This window comes from Leptonychotes weddellii, chromosome 4 (genome assembly GCF_054177405.1).
Source record: "Leptonychotes weddellii isolate Sample4059 chromosome 4, ASM5417740v2, whole genome shotgun sequence".
NCBI classification, from domain to species: Eukaryota; Metazoa; Chordata; class Mammalia; order Carnivora; family Phocidae; genus Leptonychotes; species Leptonychotes weddellii.
The window spans coordinates 31540887-31555329 of record NC_138372.1 but is presented as its reverse complement, the minus strand read 5'-3'; the positions used below and the strand labels follow the sequence as shown (position 1 = coordinate 31555329).

General features: G+C 51.5%; 1 protein-coding gene across 9 annotated transcripts in view; it reads right to left on the bottom strand.

Annotated features, from left to right (window-relative positions):
- Positions 1–14443, bottom strand: part of ST3GAL3 (ST3 beta-galactoside alpha-2,3-sialyltransferase 3) — a 179128-nt gene that overhangs the window by 15916 nt on the left and 148769 nt on the right. For all 9 annotated transcript variants that reach the window (XM_081818281.1, XM_081818288.1, XM_081818284.1 and 6 more), the window contains 4 exons: positions 10290–10384; positions 7140–7203; positions 6246–6341; positions 5765–5951 (listed from right to left, as the gene is read on the bottom strand). In XM_081818281.1, the coding sequence (XP_081674407.1) occupies positions 5765–5951; positions 6246–6341; positions 7140–7203; positions 10290–10384 (442 nt within the window). The remainder of the gene's footprint in view (positions 1–5764; positions 5952–6245; positions 6342–7139; positions 7204–10289; positions 10385–14443) is intronic.

The window sequence follows — 14443 nt, the reverse complement described above, 5'->3', positions numbered from 1 at the left end:
AAGGGTCTGGATCTAAAAGAACGACCTCCCAGGGCCATGAAAGAGGGAGACAGCCTGGCTGAGAGGAAGGAGCCCTGACTGAGGGCCGGAAGACTTGGGTTGGAATCCTACTCTGCCAGAAGTTCCTGCCTTGCTCTGGGCCTCAGTTTCCATACCTATCGATTCATTTATGTGTGGCCAACTATGTTTTTGTTTTTTTTTTTTAAGATTTTATTTATTTGACAGAGACATAGCAAGAGAGGGAACACAAGCAGGGGGAGTGGGAGAGGGAGAAGCAGGCTTCCCGCTGAGCAGGGAGCCCGATGCGGGGCTCGATCCCGGGACCCCAGGATCATGACCTGAGCCGAAGGCAGACGCTTAACGACTGAGCCACCCAGGAGCCCCATGGCCAACTATGTTTAAGACACTGCTGGAGGTGGTGGACTTGGAGAGACAAACACGACCGTTCCTGTCCTCTGGGGGCTTGTAAGAGCTGACAGAGAAGCAAAGCCTCAAGTAAAACAGAGCGAGGAATGCTTCACTGGACTCTGAAGAGGAGCATCTACGACGGCCTGGCCAAGGGGGGCAGCTGAGGCACGGAGGCTGGAAACAGGACGTCCATGCTGACACAGCCAGAGTGGAGGCTGTATGTTGGGTGCAAGAAAGAGGGGTTGGCAGGGGCCAGGTCACGGGTGCTGTTCCATGGAGTCTGGCTGTATCACAGCTGAGCCTGTATCCAAACCTCCTAGATGGCTCATTACAACAGACTGCTGGGCCTGCCCCCAGAGTTTCTCATTCTCAAGGCTGAAGGCGGGGCCCCAAATGCATTTCTGACACGTTTCCAGGTGCTACCCTTACACTTAATTCTATTCATCGTCTGGCCGTGGAGGGCTGTTGACTGAGGCACTGCATGGAAATCACGCAGCCCAGGGCCTGGCATGTGGAGGGGCTCAGTAAACCACAATTCCTACCATTCTCATGGGCCATGTTGTGGGGGAGGAGGGGGGAGCTGACTGATGGAGGATTCCAAGCAGGAGGGGGATGTGGTCAGGCTTATTTCTTAGGAAGACCCAGAAGCAGTCAGAGCGGGTGTGAGTTCAGCTCTACCACTTAGCCAGTTGTGTGAGCTTGAGCAAGCGACTCGTTCTCCCTGCGCCTCGGTTTCCCAATCCCCCAAATGGGGATAATAACAGAGCTGATCTAATAGGGTCATTATGAGAACCAAATGAAGGAATTTAAAGAAGGCTGGCAAACTGAAGAGCTTAATACGCGACGGCTATGATGAGGACGTTGGAAGCAGGAGGAGGAGGACGAGGACGAGGAGGACGAGAACGAGGAGGAGGGAGAGAGGCAGGAAGGGGGTGGGGAGAGGAGGCAGCAGTGATAATACTGATTACCAGGCACAGTAACCAAGAGGTCATAGATGACAGTGATGAGAAGAGCAGGGGGCGGGGGCGGCACGAACCCCAATCCCTGAGCACTTTTTATCTGAGGGTGGAGGGGCAGCAGTTAGGATGCGGCCAAGGGGATGAGCACAGAGGCCTCCTGGCCCTCACAGGGGAGAAGTAGGTGCGGTGGTGGAGGGATCACGGACGCTGACTCAGCAGAAGCTTCGTCAGCAGAGGCCACGGTGTGTGCCAGCCTCAACGCCATTTCCAGGTACCCTGCACTGAGTCTCCCCTAAGGTGAGGCAATGACCACACTGAGCTCCCAAGGCTCTGCATCCCTCCCTGGCCTGGAACAGAGTATAGGTTTAGGTGCAGATGGACACTCAGTCCCCATCTTGGGCCTGGTCCAGTAAGGCCTCATATACAGGGACCTGGTGGCCCTGTTTGCCCTGGGGATTTCCCGGACCGTTAGCCCACCCCTGCTGTCTCTCCCAGGAGGCCCCGAGTCTCCTTCCTCTAGGCCTGGCCTCTGACCCCTGCTTTAAGTCACCTCCTAGGTCAGACCCTACAGCCTAGACAAACAATCCTTATTCCCTAGTGCCACCAGGCTGTTCTAACAGCACTAATAAAAGTAATAATAATAATAATAAAATAATAAATAGCATTAATCATTGCCAGACAGCACTTACTAAGTGTCAAGCACCATGCCAGGTGCTTCTATATTTCACCTGGTTTAATTTTTAAAACAATCCCCAATGATGGGTAGTATTACTCCTGTTTAATGGATGAGACTAAATCTAAGGGGCCTGGGTAACTTGCCTAAGGTAACCCAGCTAACAAGTGACAAGAGTCTAAATTTAAACCCAAGTCTATCTGACTCTAAGGCCTGATCTGTGTTTCCCTCTTAAACTATGTTGCCTTTCCAAATTCTGGGGCCCAGTCCACTCGTGCATTAGGCCCCTCCCTCCTTCCCCAAGGCCTGAGCTACCGCTGGGAGGTCAGGCCTGTGTCGAGGCTGTCCAGGGGCCAACTCCAGCCCCTGTCCTCTCCCGTCCCCCTGACGTGCTGGAACCACACCCATACCCGCCCAGGCCAGGTCTCGGGGCCTCACTGAACTAACACCCAATCAGAGGCCCGGCAGCAACGAGGCCAGCCTCCCAGGAGTGCAGATGAGAGGGGAGGGGGACTAGAAGGGCAGCTCCTTTCTGGGTTACCGGCATCCTGGGGCATGGGGAGGGGAGGCTGGCGGAGGCAGGAGGAACTCCTCCAAGCTTGCCGCCTAGCTCAGGGCTCCTGGGGGCTGGGAGACAACAAGCCTTTAGGTAACTTGTTTGGAGTCATCTGTGCAGCTGTCCAGTGAGCCAGGGAACCAAATGGCCACAAATGGTGACAAGAAGAGCCCCCAAATGGATGAAGAAAGTACGGCCGGCCTTAGCACTGGCTGTTTTTTGGGTTGTTCAGTCTTCTTTTCCCATCTTTCCCTTTCCAGATCCCATCAAGGCTCCTGGGTACCAGAAAGCCACACCCACCGAGCAGCTGAGCACATAGCAAGTGGCAGGCAGACGCCCCGAGCGAGGCCTGATACCCGTTCCAGCCCTGCCCAGCCAGGCCTTGGCTCCCAAACACAGAGCTGCCTCCTTCCTGCCAGAATTCTACCGGTGAGGCTCCGGGCAGGTACAGAGAGCTCCCCAGAGGCTGCACGGTTGGAAACATCGCTGCAGGAGCAGGACAAGTGGGTGGCTGGCACCAGAGAGGAAGGGCCTGGAGAAGTAGCCTCCCCGACATTTACCTGAGTCTCAGATGCCAGAGAAGTGAAGTAGAGCATGGGAGAGGTCCTGTGAAGGCACCAGCCCTGGGCTTGGGGTAGGGAAGGGTTCTTTTTTTTTTAATTTTTTTTTTTTTTAAGATTTTATTTATTTGCGAGAGAGAGAATGAGAGACAGAGAGCAGGAGAGGGAGGAGGGTCAGAGGGAGAAGCAGACTCCCTGCCGAGCAGGGAGCCCGATGCGGGACTCGATCTGGGGACTCCAGGATCATGACCTGAGCCGAAGGCAGTCGCTTAACCGACTGAGCCACCCAGGCGCCCAGTAGGGAAGGGTTCTAAAGGAGAGGCTTCCTGTGTTGCCAAGAAGGGCTAGGGTTGGGGAGGCCATGGGCATCGCTGGCTCTCCTCTGGCAGCTCACTCTAAAGGCCCAAGTTATCTTTGACTTGGGAGCCAGGGAAGGCTCATGGAATTTCAAAGGACTCCTCCCGGTCCCCTCTCTCTCCTCACTCACCCCTACCAACCCTGGGAATGAGTTCTCACTAAAACAAGACTGGTCCTACATCCCTGGGCACGGCCAGGCCAGGACACAGACATCCACATGGGTGAGTGCGTGCCTGAGCGCAGCTCCTAATTCCTCATCCCAACTGCTCCAGTACCTTCGGTCGGCCTGCAGCCAAGGCCAGGCCAGGGGGGAGCTCCTCAGAGTCTTCCTGGGAATAGTGAGGCCCTGCTGTCTGCTCCCTGAGTGGCTGGAGCACAGGGAGTCTCCCGACTCTAGCTGACTGCCCTCCTTTTCTGCCTTCTTTCCCTTCTTCCTTGGATGAACTATAAGAGCCTTGAATGAACTGACCTTGGTGTTCTTGGAAGGAACAGGCGATAACATCCACCTGGCTGCCCTGAATCACCCTCCCTGGCCTGCCTGTTCGAACCCGGTCTGCTCAGCAGGAAGCAGGATCTGGTGTTTGAGCCAACACCAGGGCATTTACGATGACTGGGCATTGAGGGGTTTAAAAAAAGCCAATGGGTTGAGGCCCCTGCCGTCCAGGAGCTCCTCTGACAGGTGTCTGTGCACAGAGGAGAGGATGTGCCAGGAGAGGCTGGGCCGGCGGGCAAGAGGCCAGGGCGAGAAAGCAGCCCTCGGGCTCCCTGGAGGTTCACCAAGGCAGACTCAATTCCCTCCCATTTCCCCTGAGAAATGCCTATCTGTGATCCCACTTCTGTTGCCTTCAAGGCAGAGAGAAGGGCGGGCCCTGAGGACACTAGTTTTCAGGCCATGGTTCTAAAAACAGAGGGGTGCTCCCTCAGCCCCCATTCTCTCCCTGGTTTGCATGGGCCTTCTTGCAGCTAGAGCTGGCTGAAGCCAACCCCCTTGCTCCCCTTTGGGGAGCCAAGTTAGACTCAGTGCAGCCTGGCTGCCTCATTCAGCTTGGCTCTGGGTGGGTTCCCCTTCCCCACTGTCCCACCTACCTGAATTTCTGGACCTGACTTCTGTCTTCTCTCTCGCTTGCTACCTACTTGACACTGCCTGCACTTGGCATTGCTTGGGAAAGGGCTGTGGAGTTAAACCAAATTGCACTGAGACCTCCTTAGGCAGGTTAAGCTGTTCCCACCCCCGAACTCGCCTCTAAACCTCCAGAAAGAACAACCAGCTTCTAACTGTAGGCGGAGGCCATCTGTTATCATTCTCCTCTGGTAAGAGGCTTGGGTATTGGAAGACGAATGGCCTGAACTCTGCAGTACCCCTCCCCTCGGGTGGCTGGTGACAGCTGGTTGAGGGGAGAGGGGAAATGGGCCCAGACACGTTGGCAGGTATCCCTGTAGACCCAGAGCTGAGAAAAAGAGAACTCAGGAGGGGACTCAGTGGGTGGTCCACCAAGAAGCAGTCACCCTACTTGGCCACACAATCTCCCTAGAGAAATGGGCCCAGGCCCTTGCCTGCCTACAACAATGAGGACAGAGTCTGATCATTCCCGAAGTGCAACCAGACTCAATGGCAGTTGGGGAATCCAGCTGCAGGTCAGCAGTACAAGTACAAAGTGGGGAGAGACCAAGACTTTATGGGCCTGGGAACTGGCCCCCTCAAGCTCACTGAGGGGTCTGCTATCCCTGCAGAATAGCCCCAGAATCCAGATAAGGCTTTCCTCCCCGGAGCTGGGAATGAGGGTGGATCCACATGAGAGAGGCCTCGCAGAGGGTAAGGGGCTTGGGGAGGCCACTACAAGGTCAGGGCAGGGGACTGAGATGATTAGGAGTGACACTGAGGCTAGCCAGATGAAAGCTTTCCTTCCAGGGGGACCTAAGGCCAGGAAAGGGCCTGCAGGGCCTGCAGGGCCTGCTGGGGAGGTACTCAGGGTCTGGCTAGAGAAGGCTGGAAAAGCATACACAGTCTGGGCATCTGGGCGGGTGGCAGATATCAGACATAGTAGCTCCAGGAGCCCACACCAGCGCCCCTTGGATCCCCTGGCCTCTCTGTCCCTTGGTTGAGTTTGGGTGTGTCTTTCAGCTTTAGGTCATTGACGCTTCTTTTGAAAGGTTCCTACTTGTTCTTTGCTGGGTTCAGGGAAAGGGGCTGACCTGGAAGCCAGGCAAGGCCAGGGCAAGAGGGGAAGGAGCTGGTGCATGGGGAGCTCACCACTCTCTCCTTGTAGACGATGTACTTCAACCACTTGAAGTCCTGCCACTTGAAGCCAGCGAGGACAAATAGAGAATCGCGTTCATATTGCTCGGGCCGCTGCATGGCGCCCTCAGGGTAGGTGATGCGCAGTGTAGTTTTGCTGCCCACGTCCTTCTCAAAGCCTTTCACTGGTGCTGAGTTCAGTCTACAGAGAGCAGGCCCAGTCAGAGCCTGCCTTGGGCTCACTGCACGGAGCCTGTGGGCTCGTGTTTGGGGAAGGGACTATGACCCCAGAATTCCCCAGGTGCAGAGAACAGGGAGCCAGGTCACCTGGAGCCACCTAGCTTTCCAGAGCCCTCCAAACCTAGAGGTTCTTCTCTAGGCTTCTGCTGACCTCCAGCCCAAATGGCCAGATAGACAGACAGTTCTCAATGGACTCGGGGACAAGGGTTTGGGCCAGGACACTCAGGTGCCTGAGGCCCTGCTTTGGGGAGCTCACCTGACCACAATGTCATAGTCATCAATTCGTGACCCCAGAGACTTGTTGGCAAGGACACCTCCGTTGCCCACGATGATGCAGCGGCGGCAGTTGAGGCTGAGGGGAGAGAGGCAGAGACCTCTAGAGAGCTGTCCACTAGGGCTCCTTCTCCCTACCCCTCTGGCCAAGTGCAGGATCGGGGAAGACCAATGGGCTTCTGGCAGCATTCTGAGGCCAAAGCCATACTGTGGGTAGCTGGGCCACTTGGGACTCTCTGACATCCCCAGTCCCAGACACTCTCCAGGACAGCGTGGCTGTGGAAGGGGCAAGGGCACCAGTTCTGGGGTGGTGAGGAAGGGGCCTCTGGTAAGATGGCATTCTAGGCTAAAGGTTCCCAAGGGTTAGTGGAGTTCAAGAGAGAGGACAGGCCTGGAGGCTCTGGGACCCAAGGCTGGGCTTATATTCAGCTCAGAAGCCCCCATGCTCCCACTGGCCATCAGAGAGCCCTATTCATCTTGCTCCTCCCGCCTGGGGCTTCCCCCCTCCAGGGTCCATTGGCTTCAGAGCTGTCACTGCCTCCTGCATTTAAGCCCTGGCCCCCTCACCTGCCTCGACCACCCAGGCTCTCGGTCCCAGTGCTGCGCTGATTTCAGCCCAGTGTCTTCTGTCCTTACCCTCAGACCTCGGACGGCTGAGGACTGAAATATCTTGCCAAGTGCTTACAGCCCAGGGGGTGCAGGCCAGCTGGATGGCCCCCCTTATCTTATCTGCTTACCACCCCAGCATGAGCGCCGTGTGTGCGCCTGTGGACACGCTGGAGAATCTGCTCGTGTCCAGCCAGGGCTGGCGGGGTCTCAACGCCTCTGCACATGCCAGGCAGCCGAGGGGCAGGGGGCTGGGTAGTAAGTGGCTCACCTGTCCAAGGCAGGGGTCAGGCGGTACTCTTTGGTGACTGACAAGATGGCTTTGATCAGATTGTCTGTGGACAGAGGAGGGAGGTTACCGTTAGAGGGTCACTGGCATGCCCGTGCAGTGTTTGCGGATGATGGGGGGGGAGGCACACGCCCCTGCGCAGGGTGGAGGTGGATGTGACAGTGTGGGGAGGGAGCTCCGGGCACAAGGCTGCGCTGGGCCACTGGCCTAGCTGTAGCCCCGAGGAACGAGACAGAGGCAGGGGAACAGGCAGGCACACTCGGTTCTGCCCAGAGCCAGTCCCCAGCACCGACATGCAGTTTCTCTCCCAGGGCTCCCAGCCCTTCCTGGGAGGTCTCCTCTGGCTTTCGGAGGCTCTGCACTCAGGCCCCAGGACACGGATCCCCAGGCCCGGGATCTGCCCAGAGACAGAGGCCACTAACACTAAAGAGCTCGAGTGGGCTCTGCCAGCTCCCAACTCAGACCCCTTTGCCTCAGTCTCTGATACTGTCTTCCCCTCACTTCCCCCTCCAACACTGCCGATCTCCAGTCTTGGTCTTGCCAGCCTGTCTCTGCCGCCTTCCAGCTCCAAGCCCTAAGGCCTGGCATCTGCCCACCTGCACTCCACTCAGGAGGTCCTCAGCAAGGGGCCCAGGACCTCTGTGTCCTCAGATCCTGTGACCACTATTCAGACCTCATTCTTCTTGGCCTCTCTCTGGCTTTGGCGATGGGAACTGCTCTCTTTTCAAACTCTGGCATAATGGGAACATTATCATATAATGTATAATGATATTGGCTTTGGAGTCAAATCCTGGCTGCGCTACTTCAGAGCTCTGGGACCTCCGATTAATCACTTACTTTCTTCGCGCTTTAATTCCCCATCTTTCAAATGAAGATGGCAATTCCTATGCTGCAGAGTCGTTAGGAAGATGAAAAGGTAATGTACATAGAGATCTGGAGATAAAGTAAGTAAATCAGTGCAGCCATAGTGGAGAGCATCTTAATAACATTAAGCAAAGATGTAGATGTGCGTACACTAAGATCGTGCAACTCTCTTCCTAGGAAGACAGCATCTGAATGCTCACACATTTGTTTAAGGAGACAAGAAGGTTTGCTGCGGACCTGTCTGTAATAGTAAATGTTAGAGGCAAACTAAATGTTTGCCAAAGGAAAACAGATTAAATGTGGTACATGGAATACTACACAGCAGTAAAAACAAATAAAGAAGCGGCCTTGGGCTATGTGTACTGATACAGATAAACCTGAAAAGCAGAAGCAAAAAAATTAATCTGAAAAGTACACACACACACAAAATATTATTTGTAAAATGTAAAAACATGCAAAAACAATACATTTTAGATGGATATATAAATATGTCACAGAAATAGATACACAGGCATTGGAACAATAACCCTAAAACCAGACTAACGGTCTCCTGGAGAAGGAGGGGAATAGAACGGGAAGGGCTACACATAGCTTTAACTGTATTTCATGTTTTATTCCTTAAGCTGGGTACACAGTACACGGTGCTCACTGTACTAGTCTTCATTCTTTTTTATATGCCTGAAGTATTCCATGTAAAGAAAGAATGCCTCCCAACTTAAAAATAACAGCCCCATCATTTTTTTTAAAAGACAGGGTGGACAACACTGTCAGATGCAGCCAAGAGGTCAAGTTGGGGACTGAAACAGACCCTTTGGATTTCACGGGGGCACTGAGCAGTGTCACTCGGATGGTGGAAGGAAGAGAGTGCTCAGGACTAAATGGTGAGTAAGAGGAGGCAGCAGGCACAGCGAATCTTCCCAGGAGATGAAGGAGAATGGGTAAGGAAGAGATCTTTAAGGAGGGTTCTATACTCAGTGCTTTCAGGCATCCCTTCTGCAGGGCTTCAGAGAAGGCCACAGACCTCCTCCTTTTCCCACCTCCCATTTCACCTCTAAGAAAAAGCATATTGCTACTCATTGGCCAAAGTCAAGGCTATGGCTTGGGTTTTTGTTTTCTAGGAGGGGACGTTAGGAGAAAGGGTATAAACTAGCAGGTGCTCTCTTCTTGCTAGCCAATGGGCTGTGTACCAAACTTTCCAGGTCTTTGTAGCTTAGTAGAATCAGAGTCTTGAGCAAGGATTTAGGAGAAGAGTAGGCTGCTTAGCTACCTGCACCCAGTAAAAAGGAGTTCTTCACATGGTTCAGCCCTACCCACTGCATTTGTCTTTGGGGATCTGAGATCAAAACTCCCATTCCAAAGAGTCCTTTTGCCGGTCCCTGTTTTCTTTTCAGGGAGGGATGGACTGACTGAGTGGAGGATTCATGTATTTTTTAGTCCCCTGGCCAAATGATATCACGCCTTCAACAGTGATCTTACTTAATTCTGACCACAACCTAATACAATGGTAGTATTTTTCTCCATCTAACTGATGAAGAAACTAAAGCACAGATAGGTTAAGTAACTTGTCCAAGGTCACAGCTAGTAAAGAAGTAGTACTGATCTGATCCTTCAATGTCTGACCCTAAAAGCCCAAACTCTACAATGCCATGAAACAGTGCAGGCACTTGACAAGGCAACAGAACTGTTAAACTGTCAGGGGTGGGAAAGTCTTAAGTCAGGAGGGAGCTGCATGAGCAAGGTCCCTAAGGCAATGGAAGGGGACAGTTCTGAGGGCACAGGGGACAGGTAAGCCTTGGACAGGGTAAGAAAGGACTGGAGAGACCAGGGTAGTAAGGAGGGGATGATGGAGGAGGCTGGGGTCTTTGTCGGGGATGGCCTCTGTCTTCTCAGGGATTTCCCTCTCATATCTGGTCCTCCGGCACGGATGTCCCTGGCATCCTGTCCTGTGATCTCACTGTGCTCTTACCTTGTCAGAGCCCTTACTGCCCTGCACTCTAAGTACCTGGGTCTCCACTAGACTGGAGCTTTTTTAAGGAGCAGGACTGTACTGTCCAATGAACTGCTATATGCCTGACCCTGGCCAAGTGGTGGGTTCTGAGTAAACAAACAGTCCATTGAAGTCGGAAGAAAGAAAGGAAGGGGAAGAGGGAGGGAGAGGAGTGGATCCCCAGCATGGGGACTTCTGAGTGTACAGCCCTGTCCTGAGTGCAGGGAGACAGGCTGAGGGATCCCATGTTAATATAGAGTGAGCCAGGGCTCCCAACCTACCTTGACCTTTGATCCCAAAAGGCGGCACAAATTCCCGAATCCTAGCCCACTTGCGGAAAGAGTCATCCAGGAACATGGGTGCTGGCTTGGAGAACCTGGAATACAACAGGGCTGTTGAGGATTCCCAAAGGCAACAAGCAGGAGTACAGGTTGGCTCTTCAGCACATCTGTCAGGGCAGTGGATCTGCCAGAAGCACCTTCCCGCTCCAGCACCCTCCCTGCCCCTGGTCAGGGGGGAGCTGCTGTGCGGCATCTGACACAGCTTGTCTACTGGAGCCTGAGTTTGAAGGGGCAGGTCTGGCCAGTCCCCACACGGCTGGCTACAGGGGTGGAGAGGCAAGACCGCTCGGCCAGGATGGAGGTGCAGCACGGCAAGCTCTCTGGCAGGCGACCCAGGCACGCGCCTACACTGTCCCTGCAGTCTGGGAACACGGAGGTGACATACTGACCAGGTGAGCAGAAAGAGACCCAAAGACAGCTAGTGCCCGGAGCATTCTGGGAGGTGGACCACCCAGGGTGAGGAGGAAGGAGAATTCTCGATGAGAGGGAGAACAGCCACAGGAGGCAGGGCTGAAGGGAGGCCTCCCACAGGTAGAAGCCTGGCAGAGACAAGGATGGAGGGAACCCCAAGCTCCTCAGGAGGTGGGGGAGGGGCACATGCAGAAGAGGAGGGGGTAATTTTGGCCTGGAGGAAAGATGGGAGGGAAAGGGGGAGAAAAGGAAGGGCGGGATGATGCTGAGTTGAGAAGGGAAAAGAAAGTTTTACTTGCCAGGGTGCAGGCTGTGGGTGGTGGGGACAAAGTCAGTAGGGATTGAGATGGCAATGAGGGGAGAACGACGGGAGAAACCAAGCTCTTCAGGGATGCATGGAACCTAGCACCGGATTTTGAGACCTTTCTCGGGGCACCTGGTGGCCCAGAACATGGCCAGCACCTGATCGTCTACTGTGTGTTGATTCTTGAAGCGGGGCCTGCTTGGGGCCTTGCCGGCCAAGAATGAAGGTGTGGAAGAGGCCTAGGCCTTGGCTCCATCCCTGTGTTTCTAACTCAACCTGAATCAGCCCCTGAAAACCTGAAGACTGGAGGAGAGGCCGTACAAGCCCAGGAGCTAGAACTTAGCCCTCTGAATATACTCCAACTTAAGCAAACCTTTCTCACTTCCATCCTCACTAACCATCATGATCACCCTACCCAGGAGGAATACTATCAATAATCACTTGGAGGCCTAATATTATTAGAGATTTTGAAGTGAACTTGAAAGAGGCAGAAAACTTGCCATCCTGCCCCACCCCCCCCAAGCCCCATTACTCATGGCTAGGAAGAAGTTGTCAACACTTGATAACAGAAAGGCCATTCCCTGCAGAGCAGCTTTCCTTTGGACTTCTGAGTTAGCACGCTTCCCTTCTGTGTGCAGGGGGCATGCATGTTTCTCATACCTGGCAGATCAAATCAAAGTACATTAATATATCTGATGTTCTCCCAGAGGCACTGAGGGTCCTGGCCACAGCCTACGTGTAACAGCAAAGAAAACAAGGTCCCTGGATAAGCCCGCACCAAGAACCTCTCCTCCTGCGTCGGGACTGAGCTTATAAAATGTTTGCAAAGTTTCTCAATCAGGCTTGGACAGGATTTTGTCTGCTTCCCAATAGGTACTGGCTGTCATATGCTAATAAAATCTCCTAAGATCTTGCCAAACGTTCTCAACATTTTTTTTTTCCTTTTCCTCTCCTTTTCCCTGTGTTATTCAGCTGATTAGAAAGTTCATTATGTTAATTTTTACTTTTTAAAAAAAACCTTATTTATGGTGTAGCTTGTAGTAAGTGTTAATTTTGGGGAAAAAATACTGATGGATGGACACATAAACACAAATAAATAAAAAATACCCATAATCCTAAAACACAAAGGCAACTAACCTTTTGGTATATATCTGTACTGAGCTCCGTAGACTCTTTTTTCACTTTATAATAATGAAAACATCACTATGCAAATGGATGCAACTTTCTCTCAATACACAAAGACAGGATCAAACAAAAACAGTAAGCTGCTGGTAACGTGACCCAACTTGACTCCCAACAATCAAATGTACATGGATACACGAGTGAAAATATGACCCCAAAAAATATCAGTTCCAATATTAGTGTAACAGTCTTGAGTGTCTGTGTTCCCTCAAATTCGTATGTTGAGATTTCATCCCCACTGTGATGGTGTGCGGAGGTAGGGGCCTTTAGGGAGGTAATCAGGTCATGAGAGTAGAGCCTTCATGAGTGGGACTGGTGCCCTTCTAAAAAGAGGCCAGAGGGGCGCCTGGGTGGCTCAGTCAGTTAAGCGTCTGCCTTCGGCTCAGGTCATGATCCCAGGGTCCTGGGATTGAGCCCCACATCGGGCTCCCTGCTTAGCAGGAATCCTGCTTCTCCCTCTCATACTCTCCCTGCTTGTGTTCCCTCTCTCACTGTCTTCCTCTGCCAAATAAATAAATAAAATCTTTAAAAATAAATAAAAATAAAAAATAAAAAGAGGCCAGAGAGCTAACTAGCTCTCTTTCCACCATATACGGATACAAGGAGAAGCCAGCCATCTGAACCTGAAGATGGCTCTCACCAGAACCTGACCATGATGGTGTTGTGATCTCAGACTTCAGCCTCCAGAACTATAAGAAACACATTTCTGTTGTTGAGAAGCCACCCAGCTTATGGTAGTCTGTTAAAGAAGCTAGAGCTGATGAAGACCATAAGTAATGAACAAAAATAATTCATGGGAGAGATCCTGGCAAAAAGCACGACATGGGGTCTGATAAGCATTTCTTAAAACTCTTTGCTGCTAGTGTAGAACCTATTTATTTCTTATTTTTATTATCTGTTTTTCCTTGTTCTTTTATTGGGTCTTCATGTTTTAGCTGCTCATTTTGCAGCCCCTCTTTATTTCTTGACAGATGGAGCCAGCCTCCTCAAACATTTCTTTCTCCTAGTTGGGTGCACCTTTGTGCAAAGGGTACTCTTTTTTCCCGCCATGTGGGGATATATTTTTAAAACTTTTTATTATGGGAGATTTCAAACATGCACAAAAGTTGAAAAACAAAACAGTGAAACTTCATGGACTTGTTACCCAGATCCAGTGATTTCAGCCATGGTCAATTTTGTTTCTCTTAGCCCCTCCCACTCTCTATATTATTTTGGAAACTCCCAGAAATCATGCCATTTTATCCATAAAATACTTTAGCATTAATTTCTATAAGGTAAGGCCACCTTAAAAACCATAACCACACCTAAACAACTCCTCTCAAAGCCATTATCACATCTAAAACACTAGCTATAATTTATTTTATTTTATTTTTTTAAAGATTTTATTTATTTATTTGACAGAGAGAGACACAGCGAGAGAGGGAACACAAGCAGGGGGAGTGGGAGAGGGAGAAGCAGGCTTCCCGCAGAGCAGGGAGTCCGATGCGGGGCTCGATCCCAGGACCCTGGGATCATGACCTGAGCGGAAGGCAGACGCTTAACAACTGAGCCACCCAGGCGCCCCTAGCTATAATTTCTTAATAGCAACAGTCAATTTCAGATTTCTCCTATTATCTCATTAATGTTTGCTGTTGTTGCTTACTTTAATAGTTGCTTATTTAGATCAGAATGTAAGTATGGTCCACACATTGAATTGGGCTGGTCTCTAGTCTCTTCTAAATCCATAGGTTTCTTCCTCTCTCTTCTTCTCCCTTTGGCCTTTTCCTCTTGGCTCCTGAATCCTTCTGACATACCCCAGTAATCTTAGAAAACAGCCTTGATGTCTAGTATTTAAAGATGTCCCACGTTCATCCTGTACATTTCTTGCCTCCACCTGGAGTCAGTCATCTTCCAAGGAGCCCTGGTTCCTTTTCATTGGAAATGGTATTTAGAGACCACCATCTTGATGGCTAGGTTGCTCATGTTGCTAGGGTTAGTCATTTTCCCCAGGCCTTTTCAGGGGGACAAAGCAGGCAATACTTTTTAAAGAGAAAATACATCATGCATTTATACTAGTATTCCCAATCCAAATTCAGGATGACAAGATTTATACTTTCTTTCTCTTGTTTCATAGCTTCACTAAGATACAATTCACAGACCATAAAAGTCATCTATGTAAGCTTCCTTCATTTTATATTTGTATCTCTTTTCAATTAAG